This window comes from Prunus mume, linkage group LG2, assembly GCF_029339155.1.
Source record: "Prunus mume cultivar Tortuosa linkage group LG2, ASM2933915v1, whole genome shotgun sequence".
Classification (NCBI taxonomy): Eukaryota; Viridiplantae; Streptophyta; class Magnoliopsida; order Rosales; family Rosaceae; genus Prunus; species Prunus mume.
In genome coordinates, this window is record NC_142699.1 from 32,218,780 (window position 1) to 32,240,850 (window position 22,071).

At 35.2% G+C, this 22,071-nt stretch overlaps 1 protein-coding gene and 2 non-coding genes across 3 annotated transcripts; all 3 read left to right on the top strand.

Moving 5' to 3' along the window:
- Positions 1-78: 78 nt before the first annotated feature.
- Positions 79-150, top strand: TRNAP-AGG (transfer RNA proline (anticodon AGG)). Its single transcript has one exon. It is a non-coding gene; the product is annotated as a tRNA-Pro (tRNA).
- A 3,434-nt stretch (positions 151-3,584) lies between these two features.
- On the top strand, positions 3,585-3,656 carry TRNAP-AGG (transfer RNA proline (anticodon AGG)). Its single transcript has one exon. It is a non-coding gene; the product is annotated as a tRNA-Pro (tRNA).
- Positions 3,657-7,496: 3,840 nt separating this feature from the next.
- Positions 7,497-9,322, top strand: MYB36 (myb domain protein 36). The gene is made up of 3 exons (XM_089046283.1): positions 7,497-7,693; positions 7,811-7,940; positions 8,156-9,322. The coding sequence occupies exons 1-3, from the start codon at positions 7,558-7,560 to the stop codon at positions 9,051-9,053; spliced, it is 1,164 nt and encodes a 387-aa protein (XP_088902409.1). The 5' UTR covers positions 7,497-7,557; the 3' UTR covers positions 9,054-9,322.
- The last annotated feature ends 12,749 nt before the right edge of the window (positions 9,323-22,071 follow it).

Sequence of the window (22,071 nt, forward strand, 5' to 3'; positions counted from 1 at the left end):
GCTAAATGCCAAAAATGGAGGACCACATCCTATCCTATCATCAATTTGAATCTTTTTTGGCAACATACAGACTACTCAGGGGATTTAGTCCAGTGGTAGGATGCTCGCTTAGGGAGCGAAAGGTCCCGAGTTCAATTCTCGGAATCCCCATTTCTCCGAGTTCAATTCTCGGAATCACCATTTCCTTTTTATGATCTTTGCAGTAGTGAAAAAACTGCAAAATGTTAAATGTAAATATGCCAAAATATAAGAGCCAGGCACATGTCAATATTGTGAAATGGTTAGGCCTTCTCCAATCCTAGAGGACTCAAACCCAAATTTTTCCATATCAAAATACTACTATTCAAGTATTGCCCGGCCTTAAACACATTTTTCCCCGAACTCTGCAAACTCAAAATTTGAGTTCCCAACTTTATTAAATTGTTTAAAAACGGTTTAACTTTTTTTTTGGGGGGGTTAATTTTTATAGATAACTTTGTGATTTATTTTTCTGAACATTTATACATAAAAAAATTGAAATTTCACAAACATAAAATTATTTCACTTAAAATGAGAATGAGTGCAGGAGCATAGTAAAAAAAACCAATAGGAGCAAGTTCAAATATAATCATAAAATTATTTCACTTGAAAATGAGCACATGAGCATAGTAAAAAAAAATATATAATTATTTCATTTGAAAAAAAAAAAAAAAAAACAAAAGGAGCAAGTTCAAATACAACCGTTGGATGCAAACGGTCATTGCTCCAGCGCATGCCATGTGTCCAGTTTTAATAAGCGAAAGTGGATGACTTCTAGCCATGATGTGCCTGTTCCTTCAAGTGGGTTCAGTTTGGGCCTCACAAAAATTATTGCCTGGATTGCTAAATGGTCCCAAATTCTGCCTGAAAAACCAGCTGGGTAGTAATTTAGCCTTCCTATATGTGCGTTGGGAGAGTTTTCGGGCTAAAATCCCAAATTTTAGGTTTAGTCCCCTTGCATTCGAGATGGCCTTAGAGCTACGAAGCATAGGTTACCTTTGGAACAAGAACTCCATGCGTGGTACCAAGTGGAATTAATGGATATTCAACAATATTTTGGGTGCTAAAAGGCTTAATGACGAGGAGAGTTTGACAATTGTTGATGACTTGAAGGAGATGGGGCATAGAGGGTTGAGGTCTGACGAGCTCAGCATCTGCCGCCATCTGCAGAGTCTTTATACGATACTTTACATAAAGTGCATGGAGGACTCAAAGATAACAACAGCTTCAATACTTTATAATTAAGAGACTTTTGCCAAGGTGAGCTTTTAGAAAGTGATGGGCTTTTATGTCAATATTGGTTTTGGGATGTGGCAATGTAATTTGGAGGGAAGACATAAAGAAGAAAAGTTTATTTGATTAAATGGATAGGACCTGCAAAAGGCTTGTAGGTCAAGCGGTGAAGAACTTTTATTCTTGAACCGATGGTTCTAGGTTTGATTCCTCCTCTCTAATATCGCTTGTATAATTTTTTTTTTAATGGTAGCAACTTGACTGACGGAGAGAGCACTTATATAGGCACAAGTTTGGGCCTTTTCCACTTGTGGGTTTCAAAATTGTCCAAGAGGAGCCTACACACTAGGGGTGAGCATCGAGATCGGAAAATGAGAACATCGAACCGCACTAGATTGAAAAAACTAGAAAAAAATCGTGTTGACTAAAAAGTTAACAAACCAGCACCTTACCAGATCAGACTGGTTCAGACCAATTCCAATGCCGATTTCACACCTTACAAAACCAGAATAGGATCGACTAAACTACTGCATATTTTTTTAATTAAAAAAAATATTTTAAATCCAATGCTAAATTTTTTAATTTCATAACTCCACAAGCCCAACTTCAAAGTACCTTTCTTTTCTAGGCCCAATCATCTCTCTATGCATGAAATTGGATTATTTGTGAATATTTAAGCCTAAAAAATAAACCGAACTGGACCTACCCCTCCAAATTTTTTTAAAAAAGATATCTAGTACCAAACCGTTAATGCCAATTTTTGGTCAACAAGAGTAAAACCATAAAACTACACGATCATAAACAAATACCACAAAATTAACTTGATTCACTCAATTCGAGCGACACTCACCATCTGTTTTTTTTTTCATAAGCACTCACCATCTGTTGCTTTGAGTTTTTACTATATGAAGGTAAAGAAGTGCAAAATGACGAGAGCTTAGTTGTGTTACACGTGAGGAGAGAGCTATGTATATGGGCTTATATGTTACACCCACTTGTGTGCTTCCCATATGGGCTATATGTTACACCCATACACAAACATGTTGAATATAAGCCATAAAATACAAGGGGAGGATGATTTCTCACACGCACTACCAACGTGCCATAAAAATTTGAACCTGAAGTAATTGATCTGCAAATCAAGATTTAACTAGGCTAGACCCTATTAAATTTATGAGAAGTTTCCTTTTAATGATAATTAGAACCAACTCCCTCCCTCAATTCTTATTAATTAAGTTTAAAAAAAATTTGCAAAAACTATACTTTGGTAATCAAATCGAGTTGTATATTATTATGTGACACCGTAATGAGTATATTAAAGTATTTAAGTATAAGTTTACATACCTCCTTTGTATAAAGGGATGGACACATTGTCTTAACTAACTGGTCTAGTCACGTTTGCTCTTTCTTTTATGCTTTGTGTTTTTCTTTTGGTTGACAATTTGAGAGAGCTTGGTCATTATCGAACCAAGTGTCAGCATGAGGGTTATCATTGCATTTCGTACCTACTACGCATATTTGCGATCCATCAACAAGGAGTAGCCATAGATATATGTATAATGTATATATATGGCTCCATTATATACATTCTAAAATATCTTCACTTTTACCAAAAAATCATGACCAAACAATGCACAACATGCATATGCAAATGAATAATGTATGAGATTTAGACCTATACTCTTATTTGTGTTACTTATTCTTGTCCCTACCAACTACTCAATACCCACCCAAGTTTGATTCATCAAGATAATTAAGAACCTGGTTGACTTGGATTGATAAAATTTTGCTCATATTCGAGTTTGAGAAATATGACATTGATATGAGTTTTGGCTAAACGATTAAACTATCCGAGTCTACGTTGTAGGGCAAATTGGCTTGGCATTACCAACTCTGTATTCTCTCTGATATGCAAAATCTACGGGGTCAAATTCTGTGACACCATCAACTTCCAACTCCTTGGCCCTCCGGAGAATACCATTTGCCATGTACGGTACCTAACACACGCCAAAGACTTTTTGTATATAAAGTCAAAGTTCGCACGTGCCAATTGACTTCATGATATTGTAATATTTCTAAGATACGGATGGTACAAAATCAGTACAATAGCACCAGCTAGGGAGCTGTAAATCTCAATGGTCCATACAAGAAGTAAAAAACAGACAAAGTTACCTCATGGAATTGCAGTAATGAAATTCAACACCTACTGCTCGGTTTTTGCTGATAATTTTTGGATTGTAGCTCACTGCAGAGGTGTTGAGCTAATTGCCAAAAATGGAGGACCACATCCTATCATCAATTTCAGGCTTTTTATGCAACATACAGTTAACTCAGGGGATTTAGTCCAGTGGTAGGATGCTCGCTTAGGGAGCGAAAGGTCCCGAGTTCAATTCTCGGAATCCCCATTTCCTTTTTTGTGTGTTCTTTGTAGTAGAGGAAAAACTGGAAAATGTTAATTGGATACCATTGTCACCAATCTAGCTATTAGTCTAATGGTATTTCTTTTCCCAACCTCAGGAGAGATTCTAAGTTCGAATCCCTAGTGTACTTACCCTTAACCAGCGGTAAATAATGGTGACACCAAATGGATATTATCCTTTTATATATGTTATGTTCTTTTGCTGTCATCAAATTAGAAAAAACAATAACAAGGAGTTTGACAATTGTTGATGACTTGAAGGATGGGGCAGAGAGACTTGAGACTGGTATGAGCTCAGCAACTGCGTCCATTTGTAGCGTCTTTGCGCAACATTTTACATAAAGTGCATGGAGGACTCAAAGATAGCAACAGCTTCAATAATTTATAATTAAGAGGCATTTGTCAAGCTTAATCAATTGGTCTTTGCTGTCTCATTGTGGATTATTGAAAATACATTTGATGTTAATTATGTTATTGCAAGTCCTCCTTTGCATCGTAATTTGTCAACCCTTGTGACGATATAGGTATTATACAAAGCCAAGCTTCCAATTTTTATACATGCTTTAACTGAAAGTCACCCTTATCTTAATTCTTCTTAATAAACTGAAATCTATTTGCTAGCTGGGTGACATGTGTTAAGGGCAACACAAATGTGCTTACTATTACCTAAGAATCAGCATCCAATGTTTTCTACTCCTAATTATCAAGATATTTACTGGAGCATGAAACAATGCTAAGACTGTGTATGCAGCTGGTTAATTTGAAAGAATAATGAGGAGACAAGAAAAGACTTACAACCACCACAACAACCTCTAGAGATTACACAATGAAAGATCTATATAGATCACTTTTCTGACTTCTGAACAAAAATTGTTTTATTTTAACATACTTTGAGAAAAATGCTAGATTTCTGCATATCATGTGGGCTATAGGGCAAAATGAAATGACTTCAAAACTGTAGAAATTGAAACCATTAGTTTGTACTCTTTGGATTCAGAATATTGATTGGACTTTGGCACAATTATGTATAACTTGGATTTCTTTCTCACCATACATATATGGAAGACAATATCTGTGGGGTACACCATTAACATTGGTAACTGAACCCAACAAGAGTATCGTAACTTCATGGAAAATACTTCCCTCCTTACCATGTAAGTAGGAGTTCCTACATTCTAGCTAAAAGCAGTGTGACATATGTGCATAAGTTGTTGTTGTTGTTGTTGTTGTTGTTTTAAAGAATTATTTTTGCATATATGTCAAACTTTGATTCGCAGGAGGGAGGAATATCTCCTTATAGAGAAGGAGGCAAGCAATATCCGTAGTTCATAACCCAACAAAAAGTCAATTAGTTTGTGCCATCAACTTTTTATGCATATAATTTTTACTCTGTTAGAGCAAGAGGGCCTAGCTAGCAAGTCAAATTCATTTCAAAATATATTTAAGAAATCAATTGAGCTAGCTAGCACTAGCAGTAGCTAGCACCAACCAATAATACCGTATTAATATATGTATTTAAGCACAGAGAGTCCATGTTTATCCTGTTATTAGGACCACCTTTACCAGCTCTATTACAATAGTCTTGATGAGGGTTGGTCTTCTTGATGATGAAATGCAACCTTTCTTTCTTTCTTTTTTTCTTTTTTCTTTAAAAAAAAAAAATTCTCATTTTTCTTTTTAGCTAGAGGATGGAATTGCAGTGTCAATGCAGAGATTCTAAAGTCCAGAGAAAGACAAGCAGAAGCTTGTTTTCTTTCTCTCAAAGATCTGAGTCCATTTGGTGATTAAGAAATTAATACTTTGAGGGACTGCTTTTTGAATTTTGATAGTTTCCTCTTGTTATTTCTCCGTGGTTGGGGTTCTGGACCTCCCTCTTTCTCCACCTTGATTAAGAAAGTCATTAACACATTAAAAGGTCAATCAGTGGTGTTTATTTTAAAAGGTTTGAAATCCCTATGCATTTTTCTTTGTTTTTTTTTAAAAAATTCTTTCTCTTGTTTATTATAATACTGCCTTTTTCCTGTTCTTTAATATAAATCCTACGGCCCCTATCCAACTTGTACCTTAGGGCTTTTCTAGCAAAACTAGGCTTTGCTGGGTTTTTTTTCTTAATATTGAAAATAATATGAGAATAATTCTCATCTTCTTTGTATTTTTTTCATTTTCCGAAAGGATTTTCATGGTCAACTACAAGTAGTTCATGATCAAGGTAAGTTCTGCTAATTGTGTGTAGGTTTTGGTGGAGATGACACAAGGCATTTAAAACCTTCAAATCTGTTTTAGCTTATGATAGGCTCTTATATTTTTAGTCCAAGGGCATGGACTTTCCTGTACCAACCGAGAGAAACCCCTTGTCACTTATAAGTCAAGGGGATGGATATGATATTATTATGCACCAGCTTCTTTGTCACTATGAAAATCTAATAACTGCCTTATTTTCCTCAGCAAGAGTTTGAATTCCAATCAGTTTGTTATCATTATTCTGTGTGGTAGATAGCTAGCTAGTTTGAAATGCCTAATATTGAGAAATATGTAAAAGGATAATAATGAATACAATTCAGCTTCACCTGAATATGTAGCAGATTTTTTCTAGAACCTTCGACCTACTATGTTCTTAATTTAATTCCAGTTCTTTCAATTTGTGCTGGTCACAACCAGTACTAGTAAAATTGGTAACCAGATAAATACCACCAGTAATATTAATAAACAGTACTTGTTGTCGCATTTTGTCACTCGAGAAAATTTACCCATATTCGACACCATACTTTGTACGTTTGTTTTTTCATCAATAATTACTATCGATTAATCTCAGAAATAGTAGAATTATGGCCCGACAAAAAAATATTTGAGAAATACAATCTGGATAATATTTCAGAAAATAGATCGAGAAATGTGGATATTTGGATGATAGAACAATAAAGTATGGAAGCAACAAGATGAACACTTAATGCTCTCGTCTTTTCAACTTAAGTACAAATGAAAGTACTATTTCCAACATTTTCGTACTCATTAATTAAGAAATGTATACCCTTAATTTCCCAACATTGTCAACACTAGCTTAGGTAAACACATCTAGGTCTGTGACAAAGTTCTTGCAGAAGTTTCCTAGTTTTCCGTTACTACAAGAAATATCTGACTTTACATAGTTGATTGCAGACTAATCAAAGTCGTTAGCTGTGATTATTTAGAAGAAACTTCCAACAAAAATCATGGTATTGTTTCTATAAAGTTACACTCAATTTCGGTCATATTAGTCGGCTTAATCACATTGATTACGGTCCTTAACCCCACAATTATACTGGTTCAATTTTATTATTTAATCCCAAATGCCTTATTAAATTGAAAAAAAATTGCAGCCAGCATTTTCCTGCATACTGTTTATATGTTTAATCTAACAATATATCAGAAAAGCTATATAGGTTAGCTAGGGTGGCTTAAGAATGGAACATTTCAAAGGATAATAGGATGGAGGCTTCTTGTGATTCACCAGATTCAAATAATAAACAACTAATCCCGGAAAAAAGCAGTTTAATTTAATATTGGGAAAGAAGAAACTTGTGTCGTACTTTGTCCAGTTGCATGCATTGTTAATTATATATGATCGAACTAATCCAAAAAAAAAGAGAGAGAGAGAGAGAGAGAGAGAGAGAGAGAGAGAGAGAGACCTTGATAAAACCCTATAGAAGAAAATTGAGGAGAGGGATAGATGAGTAGAGGTATTTGACTTTTTTGTCCTCATAAGCATCACATCATCCACTCTTCCTACCTATAAATCTTAGTCTTCCTTCCCATTCTTTCCTAACAATTCAGACGCCTTCTTTTGGTACTCACTTTCCTTGAAGATCTTAAAAAGGAAAAAAAGGAACAAAGAGAAGACATCGATCGAGATGGGACGAGCTCCGTGTTGCGACAAGGCCAATGTCAAGAAGGGACCATGGTCACCTGAAGAGGATGCAAGACTCAAGGCCTATATTGAAGAGCATGGTACTGGTGGCAACTGGATTGCCCTTCCTCAGAAAATTGGTAAACACATATATGCTCATCTATAACATAATTTGTTCTTAATTTTTTTTCAGAAACTTGTACACAGATGTCAAAGCATCATTTAATTTGACCTTTTGGTGGGTACGTAACTTGCAGGGCTTAAAAGATGTGGAAAAAGTTGCAGGCTGAGATGGCTGAATTACTTGAGGCCCAACATCAAGCATGGTGGATTCTCAGAAGAAGAAGACAACATCATCTGCAGCCTCTATATAAGTATTGGAAGCAGGTAAAAATTAATTTCACCCATAAACTTTTAACCTCAATATGTTGTCTCTTTTCCCTTGTCTATGATACTTGCACAATAGAAATAATTAATTATAACTCCTTGCTACCCTATGCATCTCATCCAATAGTACAATACAGATCATTGATCCACTTTCCTAGGGTTTCCTTAGTTTCTTCTTGTTGGAATCTAACATGCTCATATTCTTTTACTTCTAGGTGGTCTATAATTGCTGCCCAATTACCTGGAAGGACAGACAATGATATAAAGAACTACTGGAACACCCGATTGAAGAAAAAGTTACTCGGAAGGCGCAAACAGTCTAACATCAATCGATCGCCGTCCGGTCAAAGTGAGGATCACCTCAAGGACGCTGAAGATGCACATGCCTTAAGCAGCTCAGCCCTTGAAAGACTCCAACTCCATATGCAACTTCAAAGCCTTCAAAACCCTTTCTCTTTCTACAACACTCCTGCACTGTGGCCCAAGTTGCATCCTTTGCAAGAAAAGATGATCCAGACCCTCCGATCCATGAATGATCAAAACTGTAACAACCATCTGATGCACCATCATGCTCTCTCAAGCCCTCATCAAACTGTTGAAGGGCATAAGAGTAATAGTGATGTCTATGAACAACTGCAACCCACTTCTGCTTCTATCAGAATTCAGGAAGAATATGCAAAACTCTGCAACCCCAAGAATATGGATGAGTTGGAGAATGCTTTGAATGGCATGTCATCTTCGGATGCCGCATATCATGCTTACATCTCCACAAGCAATCAAGTGGACTCGACTATTGTGGTGACGAAAGCTGCCGATGGTATGGAGCATTCTAACGATGCAGGAACTCATGATCATCAGCAGGTTAATTCGAGCTTCCAAACTGAATTTGGTGACATTCTTAGTAACAAATCTGTTGCTTACACACCACAACAGGAAGATGATCAAATAACTGATTTTGATTGTTTTACGGAAATGAATGGCTCCAAGGACAGCTTGGTGTGGTGGGCTAATGAGTTTGATGCCAAATCTGCATCCTCAAACTCCTGGGATTCTACTTCTGTTCTCCAGTCTCAAGGGATGTTTCAAGATAATGAATTGCGTTACAACCTGTAGTTATGAGTGATAGGGACGAGTAACGTCATATAGACCACGTTTATGGACCGTATTCGGAGACTGCACCACTAATAGAAGATGAACCCACAAATATGAGAGGGTCATACTTCTATCAAAGATGCAGTCTACAATCTGGTTGACATATGTGGTTCAAATAGTTTTAACGAATAGGAAGTTGGGTATGGTAAATGTTCAAGGTCATAAGAATATGCCATGCATGTGTTTTGTAAATTGTTTGAAAAATAATGTCAATATCTTTTTATTGCGTTGCCAAATCTGTTTGACATTCACAAAAGTTTTGCTCATCTACTTCACTGGGAAGCTTTAAGTGGAGGCTCACAAAGAGAACACATATATTAATTTCTGATTGCATGCTAGCTAGCTAGCTAGTGGTTCAGTACTGCTTAACAATATATTCCCCTACTATTTATAGATTGCGAGTAAAACAACCAAGAGGTTCCTTCGAACTAGTACCAAATTTGGAATGCCCTAGCTAGTAGTAGCTCCCAAGATCCAATCACCCTCACGCAATCCATTTTTAATTAGAGTTCGCAGTAATATGGTGAGAAGAACTAGCAGAGATTAAGTGATCATTCTTTTCGGACACTTTCGTATGACAAAGATGCTTTGTTTTGTTGCAAATTCCATACCCCCTTCCAACTTCTCTGTAAGAGCAAGACCTCAAAGCACAACACAAAGTAGACGATTGCAAAGATTTGCATATATAACTGATAACTGCAGGTCCTTGATTAAAACTTGAAAGGGTGATTTATATCCTTTAGATCCCAATATCCCACCTTGGAAAATAAAAATAGTTTCGACTCATCATAACTCTTAATCAACCATTCCTTGCTAATTGTTATCATAGTCAAGTTATGCTTTGAATCAATCATGTTTGACGCATCATTTCAAACAAAGGCAATCAAACGATAGCCTCAATAACCATATAAACACTGGAATCCACTAGAGATGTGACAAAAGTATGAAGTTTTATTAATTCTGAAAATTGGGACAACAACCTAAACCCTTAGCTAAGTTGAAATGAATACTGCCTCAAACCCTAGAACCTCTAGGAATCCAAATAGGAATGAAAAACATAAATAACAAAAATTTCAAAAACGAGCTCAAAACTTAAATGTTGTTTTGGGCTAGTAAACGTCGTTAAATGCCCAAAAAAAGCCCATATGTCACAGCAAAACAGTGAATTTGACTCGTGACATCATTCTCTTTGAAACATTGGATCATATACTAAAATCAGAGCTCGGCGCCAAAACTTACAATTTACTTGATATGCCCATACGCGAGTGTCGCTCCAATTCTTTTTCGATCACTTCCCCTAACTGTTCTACATCAAAGTTGTGACATTAGTAATGTTTTACTGCTCAAATTAGAGAAGTACCAATTTTTTAATGTTTATTCAAGCAAGGTGGATCTTTCTTGAAGTTTCATAAGTGAGTTTTGTAAAGGTTGTTGTTTTTCAAGTGTGTGATAATTAACTTGGCTTGAAATTTGCAGAATTGTTTCCTGCTAGTGTTTTAGTCCTATTTGGGTATGTTTGGAATTCGTTGTTTTGTTGAGCTTGAGTAAATATTTCTAGTGGAACTAGGGCTCGCAAGGTGTGAGTGATCAAGAAAAACTAAGTGCCTTTGTCCTAGTTCCAACCGTACGAGTGACAAAATCTACATTGGCCCAAACTTGATGGGCTCAAATGAAACAATTATTGGCATGGCCCGTTGTCATTTTCTTTAATGTTCGACGCAATGCTAAGCAGTAAATTTAGCAATAGCTACTTCACTTCCCCTTGCCTTAACCTATGCATGGCCAGAGATATCTTTATTTATCTCATCAAAATTTATCTTCCTCACCAATAAGGGTTGGTTCAGTTGGATAAAGTCCCTACACTGTATGTAGCCCCATCAGTGTTCAAATCCTACTGTCTGTAATTTCCTACATAAATTCATACTAGTGAGAGTAGCCAATCTCCTCCTGAACTTTTTTTTTTAAATCAAAATAATTACAAATTTATCTTCCCTTGCCGTGAAATATATATATATATATATATATATATATATTAAAGGCTTTTTTGCCTGAGAAATAACCTTGTTAGACTGTTAGAGGGTACTATTCCGATATTTTAGTTAATTCTGTTAATAAGTCCTATTTCTTAGGGACTAGTTATTTGTGTTTTTATCAAATTCCTCTTAGTCTGTTACCACGTTTTAGGGTGTTGCAAACGTGGGCTGTTATTTTGATTTTATCTCTTTGTAAAAGGCTTTTATAAGCCTGCAGTTTGTTATCAATGAAACAAGAACTTTTCATTCAAGCTTGTGTGTTATAGTTTCTTCTGAGTGTTCTCAACAAACCTTGTATCAATTGAAAAATTAATACGTAAATTTCATATTCTCAACCAACATAAGCGATAGCAAATGTCAGAAGAAAAGAACTTAATTCTATCAATCACGAAAGGAAAAAGTTGAACCAATCGTGCAAAAAAAAAAAAACCATAAGAAAAAAAAAAGACAGAAAATATTCATTACTTACTAATAAGGACAACGAAATAAGTTCATAATTAATGGAAAATAGAAAATAGCAAGGAAATTAATCCAAATAAAACATAAATAAAAAGCAAACTAATTAATAATAGTTGATGCGGTTGTTGCTGGACTTGCTGCTGGAACCCTTGTTAGGGTAAACAGACTTGGTGACCTTCAACTGGGTTTTGTACTCTGTAGTGACCCCTTGCTGCTTGTCCACAAACTTGTCATTGCAAGCGTACTTAGCCTCCTGCTTGTAAACCGTCTGCCCCGATCGATTGTCCACGTACTCTCGTGCCTTGTAGCTCTGTGTGAAATTGCTCGACGACCCTCCATATTGGTCTTTGTACGAAGACCTCACTTGGTTCTGGACCTCATTGGAGACGTTCATCTGCTGCCTGTTGTTGTTGCTTGAGGGCACGGCCTCCACAAAGCCACAAAAACCAGTAACTTCATAGTTTTTGGCCATTATGCGATTGAGAGTTGTTAAATTTTTTTTTTCCCAAGCGAAAGAGAGTTTGGTTGGTTTTTTTGTGAAATGGAAATGGCTTGGTTTGGCCTATTTATAAGCCAGGAGAGGAGTGAACTGTACGTAACTACGTAACGGTTTGGTTTTATCTATTGATTATTTTCCGTTTTTGGATTTTATATCTACTAAATTGTTTTCTTATTATCTTAATCTTTTATCTTCTTTCATGTCGATTTATATATAGAGGGACTCCCTCTACAGGGAGAATGGGAGTTTGGTTAAAATTTTAAAATACCGAAAATACCCTTGGCTTATCAAAAAGTTTTTGTTTTTTGTTTTGTTTTGGTGGAATAGATCAATATATATAAAGCAAAAGGCAGAGAATGACAAAACATCCAAAATACCAGAAAATGTCTTTGGTTAATGCAAACATTAAGAATTGAAATTATTAATTAAATGAGGATAATATAGTAAATGAACACTTTTTCATATTAAAAAAAATTAAAATTAAAAGAAAAATCAGATAATGAATCCTATTTTTATGGAACACAACTACTCATTATCTTTTACTTAAAAAAAAACCCATTATCTTTTTTAATTCTAAAATAAATTTAAAAAAGTTTTTTCCAGACTAAAAAAAAAGCGTGCGAAGAGACTAGTACTTTATTAAAAAATAATAAGCGTAAGGGTATTCAAAAGATGACACTAAAATAAGTGGATATGCAATTTTCTGAAAATTACCAACAAAAAAAAGAAAAGAAAAGAGCAATTGAAGTGCATGTAGTGGGATGATTAATTGAATTTGCGTGCCAAGAGGCTAATTTGGATGATTAACTGAATAAATCACACATCCCTACTATTATAATTGAATGAAATACGTTTAATGTCATTAATTTTAATAAAGTATATTTATTAAAATTATCCTTCTTAGGGCTTTCTATCTATTATTTTTATTTATTTTATAACAGTGCAGAAATAAATACACACAGAAAGTCAGGAGATGTTACTCGATGGTGGGGGCGTCGTGTTTCTGTGATAGAAAGTGGGTAGAGGTTTCAAGGCTTTATTTACAAGCCACGATATAGGAGTAAACTGTAAAACTTCTGTGCCACGGTTTGCATTATCCATTTATTTTCCGTTTTAATTTTTTTTATCTAGTCAATGATTTGTTCATCCTTAATTTATCATTTTATCGTTTAGAGAAAAATTTCTATCAAACTATTTTCATAACTCTTTCTTTGTCAACCAAAAAGCATAAAATATTGATTTTTCTCTATACATAAGAATATATATTAATCATGTGAGGTTTTTTTTTTTATTTTTATTTATGTTCCTTTTTATTTTGTTTGATTGGTAAAAACTTTAAAGTTAGGGAGATTGACTCTCATTCACATAAACAACCTAGGAAGAACTTCGTAACTATCAATTGTATGGATTTACGTTGAAATTATAGATCGCACACCAATGAGGGCGGACTCGACACTAGTGGGGCTACGTAGTACATGAACCATACCAACTGAACCAACCCTCATTGGTTTATGGTCCTTTTTGTTGTTAATTACTATTAATTATACTCTTATAATACTAGTTTATTTTCTTTTGATTTTTTTTCCTTTTTATAATAAAAGTGATAGTCTAAATTAAGAGAGTGAGCTTCTTACACACGCTACATACCAAAATGTCATGAAAATTCGACAAATTAAGGAGAAATTACTACAACTTAAGGCTCTCTTTTCATTGCGCTAAACTCCATTGGCGAAAGATGCAAAATGGTTGAATAAATAGTTAGCAGATCCAACAATCCCACTTCGGTTTCTCCTCTCAATGCCCTTCCAAACACATACAAACTATTACGTATGATAACAGTAACTAAAATAAGATTTATTCGACATTTAAATAAAGCTTTTTTCATGAGAATGAACTCATTAAAACCATTGTATTCATCAACTAAAAGATTGAAACGAAAATGCAAATGCAATGTGCCCGCCCCCTCTACCCCTTCCCATATGTTAGATTAATTTACAATGTCGCTTATATTTATTAAAAAAAAAATATAGAAACAAAAATTTAATGGGAAAAACACATCATAATCTCATCCACTTGTGATACCAAAGTGTAGTTTAATCATCCTTGCAATTCAAGGACACATGGTATTTTAACAAATTTGGAAGAAAATTTGACAGAATTTGTAACATGTCCTTGAATTGTAAGGGATTTAAAACTACATTGACAAAAGTGACCAAATTAAAACTACGGAGACAAAGTGATAAAACAGGTAAACAAAACTAACAAACAATGAGATTTTGCTAAAAGATAATTATGAAATCAATTCATAACAAACTATCATTAAAAAAAAAGACACATAAACCAAAAATAGCAAATAATAAGGAAATCCAGATACACACAATACTACTAGTTATTAGCTAATACTTGATGCGACTATTGTTTGACTTGGTTGCAGACTTGTTAGGGTAGACAGAGTCCTTGAACTTGACTTGGGCCTCACGCTCAAAGGTGTAGCCTTGCTCCTTGTCCACATACTTTTGGTTGTAGGTGTACTTTTCCTCTTCCTTGTAACCCATCTGCCCAGTGCGCTGGTCCACATGCTCTTGTGCCTTGTAACTCTCCCTATAACTGCTTGAAGATCGACAATATTGGTCGTTGTATGACGATTTCACTCGGTTCTCAACTGCATTAGAGACGTTCATCTCTCTGTTGTTGCTCGAGGTACCACCTCGTCATAGCGAACATAAGCATTTTCGGGCTCTTTGTCATAGCCAATGTAAGTATTTTCAGGCTCTTCGTAGACAAAACGAGCAGCTTCCGGCTCTTTGTAGCCAGCATAAGCAGTTTCCGGCTCGTCGTAGCCATAACCAGTTTCAGTTTCGGACTCGTAGATGGCCTCGATGTAGCCAGAATAAGCAGTTTCAGGCTCGTAGTCCATTAAAGTGATAATGGGTTTGCTTTTTGTGTTTTGTGTGTTGTTGAGTGGGTTGTGTGTGAACTGAAGAGGCTTGGACGCTTATTTATAAGTCACCAGGCGTTGGTGATAAGCGTTATCACCGTATTAATTACCGTTGAATGAATGTGATTTTAACGTTATTTGATGCGGTGATAATACTCACCATCCAATAGGAAAAAAACTCTCTAATTTTAGGATCCTAATTAATTCCAATGCCTAGGATCCCAATAAACCTTCCGAAAATAATAATAAATTCGGATTTCCCAGATTTGGCTATTTGGTTGCTGTGATAATGATAAATAATAATATTAGGGTTTAGGAATTTCTTTTCTTTTTCGTAATATCTTGGTGAACGTAAACTTCTCAAGGAATTTGCAAAATATTAAATGTTGATGAAATGAGAGATTTTCGTTTTGTTTGACTTTTTTTTTTATATTAGTACCAGTTGAAAAAGAAAGATTTGATGATTTTCAATTCGCAACAAACTTTCTGATCTTATGGATTCTATATCTTCCACTGATCTTGCTTTGCATTGAAGGGAGTCCATTTTCCCTACATTGAATTTACAAGGAATTTAACATTTTCTTTTCTTGTATGATTTATTGACATTTTTTATTAATGTGGCTGTCCACTTCATCTACCACATAAGGTGATATAAAAATGTGCGTAAGATGGGGGTTGTAGTATTACTCTTTTTCTATGCGTGGAAAAAAAAACCTTTCTGTACCTTCCGTGTATTTGGTTTGTTAATTTTCTTCTAATGACCTTTAGCTGAAGTTAATCTTGTGCAATCAAAAAAAGGTTGTTGACAAATGCTCGTTTGCTTTTTTTGGGCCTTGTGTTCCATTGTTAACCAAAATAAATGCTAATATACTCACCACCAATCAAGGGGTAGCAAATATGCTCTCTAATTTTAATGCTTTCGCAATGGTTGTTGAATATTTTATTTTGGCATCTATTTGAATTGACATTATGGGTTCTATGGTTAGTCTATTGCAATTCAATAAAGGGTTCATCTTATAGAACCCTCTATTGGAATGAACTAAATCACACAATTGCAAGTGAGATTTTATTATTTTAGTTCAATTTCATGCAATAAAATTGCACTAATCCTTAGCCTATTGCAATTCAATAGAGGGTTCACCACATAGAGCCCTCTATCGGAATGAACTATAATCACACCATTGCATAGTGAGATTTTATATATTTTAGTTCAATTTCATGCAATATGGTTGTTGAATTATTTTGGCATCTATTGAATTGACATATGGGTTCTAGTCTATTGCAATTCAATAAAGGGTTCATTATATAGAACCCTCTATTGGAATGAACTAAATCACACCATTGCAAGTGAGATTTTATTATTTTAGTTCAATTTCATGCAATAAAATTGCACTGATCATAACCATTGCAGATGCTCTTAGCAGTGAACGAGTGCATATCCTTCCAATCCAAGTAGCAATGAAAATAATACATAAATAAGAAAAAAATAAAATAAAATAAAATAAAATCATTTCCTTATGTATTTAGCTATTTGCTTGGTGTGATAATGAATAAGTAATAATATGAGTGTGGGATTTTGTTTTTCTTTTTCAAATAGGGAAGTAATTTTTTTTTTCTTCATATGTATATATATATATATATATATATCATATATATATATATATATCCAAAGCGATAAGGGTGTTGGAGGGGAGGGAGGGGGGAAAGGAAGAAAGTAAGGAAGGAATGGGAATAAAAGGTGATGAAATGAAGGACTTTTTGCATTACTTTATTCATGGAATTTTCTTTTTGCATTATAAATAGAAACAATTGAGAATTAAACTAAGTATGTGTTTGGAAAAAATGAAAAGAGAATTCCCATCAGGAATTGTGAACAGGGAATTCAAAGGAAAGGAAGGGCTTTGATTCAAGCTTGATGAAATCTGTTGTGAGATTTGTAAGTGTTGAGTTGGAGACGTTGAATTTGGGTTTTGATTGTTGGTTTAGTTGTTGGTCTTTTTTTGCTGCTCACGACTTCTCCATTTATAGAGGAAGGAAGAAGCTCCATCTTCATATTTTAATCTATCTTCATCATGTTATCGATCACCTAGTGGATGTCTAGTCCCATCTGCATACAAAAGAAATCAAAAGAATGCAAAGTTTTTTTAATTTTTTTAATTTTTTAATTTTTGTGTGTGGAAAAATGCTAGGATTGCATTCATAATTCAATCAAAAAAGCCACTAGTCACAAAGGGCATTACAATAACGGAGTGGTCTAACATCAAAATTAAAACAATCTAGTGCGCCTTTACTAAGGATCGAAGAAACTCTGACGTAGGCATCCCAACTAAAATTGCAAACTCAGAATAATAAAAAATAGATAAATGTTGAAAATAATAAGCCATAACAAAGCAAATAAAACTCTCACAAATGGGAGATGAAAAGTGTTAGTAACGTAACTGACCGAGCAACTAGCTAGGCTAAATCATCCACGTGCCATGCTTTGAGAGGTCATCACTTTAGCCAAAGAAACATTACCACAAATTACAACTCTAAGCAAAGCAAGAGGAGTACCACATCGGAAAACTATAAGAGATGGAGACTCCCTCTCACCTATAAAAGAAGACTACTCTTCCATGAGAAAGGGACTCCCTTTTGGATCCTTGGGCTGAGTTTTATCTTTAATCATGAGCTTCTCCCTTCTTATCTTTATATTTGGGTCCAACTCCATGTACAAATGTAAACATACATTATTATAATAAAAACATACTTCTCCGTGGACGTAGTCCATTCATTAAGGGTGAACCACATATATCTCGTTTTCTTTATATTTATCGATTGCCCAAATCTTCACAAACATGCTGAAGGTCTTTACCTTCACCCATCATCCACCATTCTACCTCTATCTAAGTTGACTCTCCCAAAAAGAGCATCAACAAAAAGCTCTCACAAAGGAGAGGTGAAAGCTCTCACAAAGGAGATGTGAAAACTACACAGAGAATCCAAAGAGTCTCTATGAATTATTCTGAACATAAAGAAACCGTACAAAGGATGGTGGTGGAGATCCGACACTCAGATGCAGCCGTCTGTGATGATTGGAGGAAAATCATAACAAAATGAAGACAAATAGGGAAAACTTTTTGTTTTTGAAAATGAGGGAAAGAGAGAGGGAGGAAGAGAAGAGGGAAGAAGGGATATAAGAGGAAGAACAGTGGCTTCCTCCCTCTTCAAAGGGAAAACAGCCACTTGTAGGAGGGTTTTTTTTTAGAGAGAGGGAACTAGGGTTTGGTATATTTTGTGTGTGTGTGTGTGTGTGTGTGAAAAGACCGCATCATATGAAAGTGTTTAAGTGATAGCAATTCATGCTACTGGCCTAACAAAATAATATATTGGGGACACAACTTGTCCCTTCATATATATATATATTATGTTGGAAGTTTGAATGAAATTCAATGACTTTTGTTCCACATTGGTATAAAGAAGAAAAAGTGAAGTCTTTATAGGTGTGGTAGTCCCACACTTAGTAATTGCAAGTTTGGCCAAGTAGAAGCCTTCAAATTCGATTTAAGCATTAAATATTATGTAGATAATGTATAATATTTAATTATCAAAAAAAGGGGCCTTGGTCACTTCATATTTAAATTAATTTTTTTTAGTTTCAAATTAATAATTCTTATTAATTCGGATTAGTTTAAATAACAGCTTTTTAATAATTGTAACTCTTCTGATAGGGTTTCAGAAGTCTATTTAAATCAGAAAAGGCTCATTCGTTTGACACAGAAAAAACATTCTCATTTATATTGTCTGAGAGGAAAACAAACAAAGTTCGTCAAATTCTAAGTCCCAGTGCTAGGGCTTAGAATATAGATGGTTGAATCCTGAGAGACAGTCACTTATAGAACTTCAAGCATCAAGAAAATATGAAATTACTGTCTTTAGGAACATTGTATCAAATCTGCGAACCTTTATCTTGAATCCAAATAAGTACTGTATTTCAAATTACAGTCGGTTATAAATTCAATTTCGTTGGTATATATATTGTTGATATATAATAATTTTTATTAGTCACTGATCTAACATTTTATTCTTCTCTCCTCTTCGGAGTGGTGCACATGGGCTGCCAATTATTCTTTATTCTTTCTTTATATTGGCTGCACATCTTTTTCTTAACAAAGCTTGTAAAGATAATATTAAAATAAGAGGCATGTGTGGCTTTCTCAATTGGAATGGGTAAGTAGCTTCAATATTCTTTATTCCCTTCCTCCAATGAGATAGTGTCACCTGCTGAATCAAACCAAGCTCCCACGTTATGGCTCAGTTTCTCCATTGATGTAGCTAATGAAAGTTGATTAGCAGCATGTTAACTCCTTTTTGAACATGATTCAATGTAGGACATTCTGAGAAGGCTACACTTATCCAAATGCTCCCATATTTGGATATGTTAGACTAGACATCAGGGGAAACAATTCTCACGAAGAAGTCAACTTCATTTGAGAAGGGGAGAAGGGGAAACAAGTAGAATTGCTCTCTCGTCACCAGTGTCATCCATTTGAACAAGTTTCAGTGTTTAGCACTCTGAGAATGATACACTGATTGAATTTCTTCCATATTTGGATAAGTTGTCGTAGACATCTGGAGGGACAACTCTCATGAAGAAGTCAACTTCATTTGAGTAGTGGAAAGGCCCTTTCAGAAACTATTCATGGGACTGACAGTCAGCTTCAGTGTTTGTCCGCTTAAGGCCGTTATACTTGTCTAGTGGCTCCCAACATTAGATATGTTGTAGAATACATCTGTGGGAACATCTTTCATGAAGAAAGCAAACGCCATCGGACATTTTAAGTCCCTGTCAGACACAATATATCTTACTGCAGCTGACTGATACTAAAATGCCTCTTGAACATGCTTCAGTGTTTGTCCATTGGAGGATGCAATACTTGTCCGATTGCTGCCAAATTTGGATTCGTGATAGTAGACGCTCAAAATGAACAATTTGTAAGAAGAAAGTGACTTCATTTGAGCAATGGAAATTCCCAGTCGGCCACAATGCAGCTGACTGCAGCTATGCTTGATCATGCTTGGCCATGTTTTTGGCTATATTCTAGTTCGAAGAGCAATATCTCCTATTCTAGGGCAATAATGCTATTTTTAATCTAAACAGGAGTTAAAGGATCAAATTATCACTTTCTAAGAATTTGATTAACCTCTTCAAAATTTAAAGTCAAACGTTAAAACCCTCAAGCAGAAGAAAAAATGAAATAATTTTGTCCGGGAAATGAGTCCAATGACTTAAAAATGTGGGCCTATCTACAAAGATTAGATAAATACTATTACATAATTAAGAACGAATACGATTACTAACAAGTAAAAGATGAAAGACGACATAGATAATAGACAACCTTACAACCCTTACATATTAAATGGATACATTTCTAACAATTAACCACAACAGCTACCCTAACAAGAGCTCCAACAGCCACAAGGGGGGGCAGCACATGGTAGAAATGCCGCTACAGCTGCCGGTATCAGCTTTGGCAGCAACCACATTGCCGCTGATACTGCAGCTACCTTCAAAATCTGAAACCAACTCATTTTTGCATGCAATGGGATGTTGGAGAGAGGCTTTGGGAGCTGGAACCCTATTATTTACTTTATTTTGTAAAAGAAGCCGGACTAATTGGATTTCCTAAGGAATCCTTTACATTTGCATGCTTTAATTTAAAAGTTGAGAGGTTTTTCTGCTTTTTTGAAAAATCTATTTACCTAACTCTTCGATTATTGTAGCTGCGTTGAATTTGTTTACTTCTTTGGATTCAAATTTTCCATGCATGCATGGGTGCGTCAATTCTCAATGTGCATTGGAAACAGCTTCTGACCGAATACTGCTGCTAAGTATGGTTTAATAGTGTACAGTTGGGAAGTTCGTCAGAAAAAGATTGCTACTTCTTATATTTTAACTAGGGACACAGAAAAGAAAAAGAAGAGCAACATTCTCGATGCATAGTAAACACAAGCATATGGACACGGAAACTTTAGAATACCAACTTGTGTACCAACTCTCTAATAGGCAGACATTTGTCTCCACCTCTATTAGGGTTGGTACACAAAGATATCTTCTAGCATTAGTAGAATTCCTGCTGCTGTCATTTTTTATGAGTTTTGAACATTGACATCTTTATTATCATCCACACATTCTAAAATGAGCCATTAGCAAATAATCAATCTTGTATAGCAAAAAGCGCGGCTGCAACAATCTTCTTGAAAATCCGAAACCAATCCATTTCCAGTGACCAGTACGTATTAATTGTATATATAGCAAAGTGTTCACTGTTTCAGCTGGATGTCGCTGCATGTATTTGAAATATTACTTTGCTGTATGCAATGGTTGGAAAGACTGGAGGAACCGTTGTTTATTCATAGTTCTAATTGCAATTGGAAGGGCTTCAAGAGATACGATGCGCTTATGAGAAATGTTCAAGAGACACATCCAACAAAACCTTCATAATTAAGATTACTATTTCATAATAAATATTAAAGACAACGTACATATACTAACTTGACAGAAAATTAAAGACAACGTACTATTCCCAAAACCCCATGATAAAAGTTAAACGATGTCACTTTTGCCCTAGCATTTTGGCTACATTCTTAACAACAACCACAACACCCACGGCAGCTCCAGCAACCGCAGCAACGGGAGCCATAGCAGGGGCAGTTACCGGTAAAACTACGGTAACAACAGGGGCAACTGAGGTAATTACTGCTGATGCAACTTCAACAAGGTGGAAGAACGACATTAATGAACTGTTTTTGCACTCGAAATTGCTCAAAGCTACACTGTAATAATGTTTTGCAATGGTGGAAAAAGTTTTTGGTAAGACTTGAGGAACACTTGTTTATTTATAGTTCTAATTGGAAAGGCTTCTGATTAATTAGCCAAAATTTTCTCTTCGGTTATTGCACCTCGATTAAAATCGTTTGTTTCTTCTAAGGTCAGATTTTGCACGCATGCGTGCGGGCATCAATGGACGTTGGAATATGAACAGTTTCTGACTACAAGGCTGAAGGCAT

Excerpts from the sequence above, each read along its gene's own strand:
- MYB36 (XM_089046283.1), top strand. The coding sequence starts at position 7,558 with ATGGGACGAGCTCCGTGTTGCGACAAGGCCAATGTCAAGAAGGGACCA. Across the intron at positions 7,694-7,810 it reads TGCCCTTCCTCAGAAAATTG|GGCTTAAAAGATGTGGAAAA; the intron begins GTAAACACATAT and ends CGTAACTTGCAG. Across the intron at positions 7,941-8,155 it reads TATATAAGTATTGGAAGCAG|GTGGTCTATAATTGCTGCCC; the intron begins GTAAAAATTAAT and ends TTTTACTTCTAG.